The sequence below is a fragment of the Caenorhabditis briggsae genome, assembly GCF_000004555.2.
Source record: "Caenorhabditis briggsae complete genome, chrIV, whole genome shotgun sequence".
NCBI classification, from domain to species: Eukaryota; Metazoa; Nematoda; class Chromadorea; order Rhabditida; family Rhabditidae; genus Caenorhabditis; species Caenorhabditis briggsae.
In genome coordinates, this window is record NC_013487.2 from 7,095,747 (window position 1) to 7,099,742 (window position 3,996).

Sequence of the window (3,996 nt, forward strand, 5' to 3'; positions counted from 1 at the left end):
CTAATTTGGATGGATTTCTGAAATATATTGAGCCAGATGCAGTCATACCTTATCTACGTGCGATTCCTGCTTATGACGAGACTGTTCAACGGTTGATACCTAAACTGGAGAGAATCGACCAAGAGAATCAGGATGAACAAACTGAAGATGAGCAAAATGAAAGAGAAATGGAGAAAAAGAAAATGATTCTTCGTTCTGTTCCACAGCTTGGAACCTTCGCTGTTCTTGATATACTATTCACGATATATGAACACAGTTCGCAAGGTTCATCAGCAGAAGCTCGGCATTTCGTTGATTCGATATTCAAGTTGAAAAGCGGAGAATTTTTGAATCATTTCAAAACGGCCAAAGGCGAACAATCAATTGTAGTTTGCGACGTTGATGTGTTAGCCAGTGACATGATGATTCATTTAGGTTTAGATGATCTTCCGATCGGATTGAGGTTATATTAAATACACTAAATTGTCTCAAAAAATCACTTTTAGATCAGTCAATTATCGGTTCGATAGGATTGCCAACTACTCAACTCGTCGAACAGTTCTGAATTCAATTGATCCATGTGTTCAAACTGAAAATCCAATCATTCTTCGTAACTATCAAGAAGAGTTGTGTCGCTTGGCTATAGAAGGCGTCAATACTATCATCACCGCGCCAACTGGAACTGGAAAGACTGTAGTGGCAGCTAAAATTATCAAACATCACTTCGAAGTCGAGGAAAATAAGGAGCAAAGATTTAAGGCTCTTTTCATGACACCAAACACGACGATTCTACATCAACAAGCCGACAAATTGAAGTACTATCTCGGACACGCTTACAATGTAAACGAAAAAAAAGTAGAATGTTTTTTTAAAAGTGATTTTTAAGATCAGAATTTGTCAAGGATCAGATAACACTTCGGTTCGCGGAGCAGTTCTTTCTAATGATGTTATTGTGGCAACACCTCAAATGATTGTGTAAGTTTTCGACATGATTTTACCACTAGTTTTGCTTTTTACAGTAATCTGTGCAACGAACATGATGACGAATTATCAGAGTTCTCGAACGAGAAATTCTATCTTTCAACCTTCACAATAATCGTTTTCGATGAGTGTCATAGTACGGTGAACAACTCTCCCTATGCAAGTGAGCTTAATTTACAAAATTTCAATTCAAAATTTTCAAAATAGATATCATGCGGGAGTATCATAATCTCAAAAACATGGGAACTGTACCGGATGGTCAACATCTTCCTCAAATAGTGGGACTTACTGCATCTCTTGGAGTCGGCAAGAGCAAAGATAAAGAAGTCGAACACATTGCGAATATGTGCTCAACTCTGGATGTAAATAAAATAAGTACCGTTCAGGAGTACAAAGAAGATCTGAGAAATTTCTCACCGATCATTCCAGAACGTTCGTTTAGTTTTTATTTTCTTTCAGAAGTCAGATCCCTCTTTTTTTAGAAATTGACTTCTTCCCAAAGTCGACTGACGGAACAAGCAGAGACTTTGCAGTTTCAGTGATGAAATTGATGGATAAAGTATTTCAATTGATGTATAAAGCATTTAGTAATATTATATCAAAAGATTCACTCGCAATTCATTAGTTTTACAGCCGACGTAGAAGAGCTTATTAAAGTTTCTGATGGAGGAAAAGCAGAGCTACCACAAAAGGACCACACCAAATTTCTCAACTGGTTGAGTGTTACAAAACGAAATTTAGCAGAAAGAATGTTCGCGGAGATAGAAATAAGATCAATGAAGCAATACAAGTTCTAGAGGTTTATTGAGTGGAATGAATCAAATTAATAATTTTAATACAATATAGCAATGCTATCGTATTCTCTGCTACAACTCTAATTTCAATCCGAAAACTGCATGGACGTATTTAGAAGATAACCTACGAGCAGGCGAAGTATTCTTCACTAAGGAAATGAAAGAAACACTTCAAGGTTTGTAGAAAAATCGGCGCTAGGTCGGTTGGGGGGGGTGGTCCCGAAACTTCAAAAGTTATTTTTTTCAAACGAGCATCGCGCATTACTGCCACTTCTAGTTCTGTGACACGTTTTGGCTTGAAATATTTGGTTCGGATCTGAAAAAATGAAAGTTTTTTATGCCGCAATACTATTTAATACCTCCTTCCATTGATTCACAATAGATCGTTTTCCATCCGCCTCGTCGATAAGAACGATATCTGAAGATTCAGAACAAATTATTTAATATTGATCATTGCTCACTTTTAGCCCCGAGAACGGGCATTTCTGCGCATCCAGGAACTACCACAAGCTGTCCGAGTGGAGATCCACAGTTCGGAGCAGCGTGTAAGATCTGAATGTGATTGTGTCGCTGAAGGTTTTAACTAAACATTTGAACTTACACTTCCTCTTGTGTATGCGTTAGGCTGAACGGGCAGAATGACAACTATCTTCCAGAATTCCGGGTTGCACACTAGAAACATATTATCCTGACGTGACGAAATATCCTGACTTGTGCAAAGTAGACCATCACATTTACGACAAACAATCCTGTATGTTGAGTTTTTCAGTTCCAACATTCGATCGATTCGTATTTTCTCAGTACGCTCCGACTGCAATCGTGGCCAAATTTCATCACTTTTCCGATTAATCAAAAGCTGAAACTCGCTGATATTCTCTTGCGCCAATTGTATGGCCTTTTCGCACAGTTTCTCCTGAAAATAACTTAATTATCTATTGGTTTACTTCCACTAGCAATAACTTTTTCCATATTAGCTATTTCTTGTTTTCTGAGAGACTCATCATTCGTGATCAGGATAGATTTCGAATCACTGGCGCGACCACGACCTAAAATTATCTTTTTTCGATAATTGATCTTAAATCAGTTCACCTCTTCTTTGTACATGTGCAATCTCATTTGTGGAATAGTTATATTTGATAACCAGGTTGCATGCAGATACATCCAATCCCTCTTCAGCAACAGAAGTAGAAACGAGGACTCGAACAGTTCCGTTTGAAAACTGCGCCAACTTTTCCAGTTGCTCACTTCTAGAAGCCGTCGATTCTTCATTTCCTTCCGTGTTGTTCTCGAATTTTGATTGTCTTGATTGTTCTCCACGATATAGCTCTCGATTTTCAGAATCATCGGGTTTTCGGTTAACACATTCTGGCTGAGCTTTTGTAGTCGAGGAATGAATTCTGAAAATTTGAAAGCTTTCGGAGGATGATTTTTCGGCGCTATGTTGGTTGGGGGGGGGGGGCACTCTTTTTTGACTTTTTTTGGCATTTTCTGACTTGCGCATTAATTCTAAGCATGTTAGAAATATTTTTGAGGTATCTGGACCTCTAGAAAGTATAAGATAATATAATAAAATACAAATTCCTGTTATTTGCTTCTTTATTTTAGGCTTAGGCTAAAACGCCTTGGCACTTGAAATATGAATATTTGGAACTTTAAACCGATTCTCGAGTAAGTTTTTTCGGAAATGAAGCATTCTCAATCAGCATTTTTGATGTGATTCGCATTTTTCACCTATTTTGGCTTTTGTGAGTTGGGGCACCCAAATTTTTTGAATTTGGCGCCAAAATGAGGGTGTCCCAGAGGAAGGGAAACAAGGCGTTTTTGCCTAAGCCTATAATTTCAAACAAAAACCAAACATTTTGAAAAAAAATTTCAGCCAAAATGTGCCATTTTCACTGATTATCGCCAATTTCAGTATTTTTCTGGCTGAAATTTTTTTTCAAATTTTTTTCGTTTTTTTTGTAAATTATAAGCTTAGGCTATTTTCCCCTTGTTTTCTTTTCACTGGGACATCCGAAAATGGCGCCAAATTCAAAAAATTTGGGTGCCCTCCCAAATACGCAAGCGCGTGCGTTTTAGCCTAAGCCTAAAATAAAGAAGCAAATAACAGGAATTTGTATTTTATCATCATATTATTTTATACTTTCTAGAGGTCCAGACACCTTAAAAATATTTCTAACATGCTTAAAATTAATGCGCAAGTCAGAAAATGCCAAAAAAGTAAGAAAAGAGTGCCCCCCCC

General features: G+C 37.4%; 2 protein-coding genes across 2 annotated transcripts in view; one reads left to right on the forward strand and one right to left on the reverse strand.

The window, feature by feature from the left end:
- Positions 1–167: 167 nt before the first annotated feature.
- CBG05399 lies at positions 168–1,757 on the forward strand (the record flags this gene model as incomplete). The annotated part of the gene is made up of 7 exons (XM_002633486.2): positions 168–442; positions 486–819; positions 866–954; positions 999–1,123; positions 1,168–1,392; positions 1,443–1,547; positions 1,594–1,757. 7 exons carry the CDS (start codon positions 168–170, stop codon positions 1,755–1,757), a joined length of 1,317 nt encoding a protein of 438 aa, XP_002633532.2.
- A 121-nt stretch (positions 1,758–1,878) lies between these two features.
- Positions 1,879–3,996, reverse strand: part of CBG05398 — a gene marked incomplete at both ends in the record, with an annotated part of 3,448 nt that continues 1,330 nt past the window's right edge. The window contains 6 exons of the mRNA XM_045235426.1: positions 1,879–2,070; positions 2,114–2,172; positions 2,216–2,306; positions 2,356–2,667; positions 2,715–2,800; positions 2,844–3,151. Of these exons, the coding sequence (XP_045092927.1) occupies positions 1,879–2,070; positions 2,114–2,172; positions 2,216–2,306; positions 2,356–2,667; positions 2,715–2,800; positions 2,844–3,151 (1,048 nt within the window). The remainder of the gene's footprint in view (positions 2,071–2,113; positions 2,173–2,215; positions 2,307–2,355; positions 2,668–2,714; positions 2,801–2,843; positions 3,152–3,996) is intronic.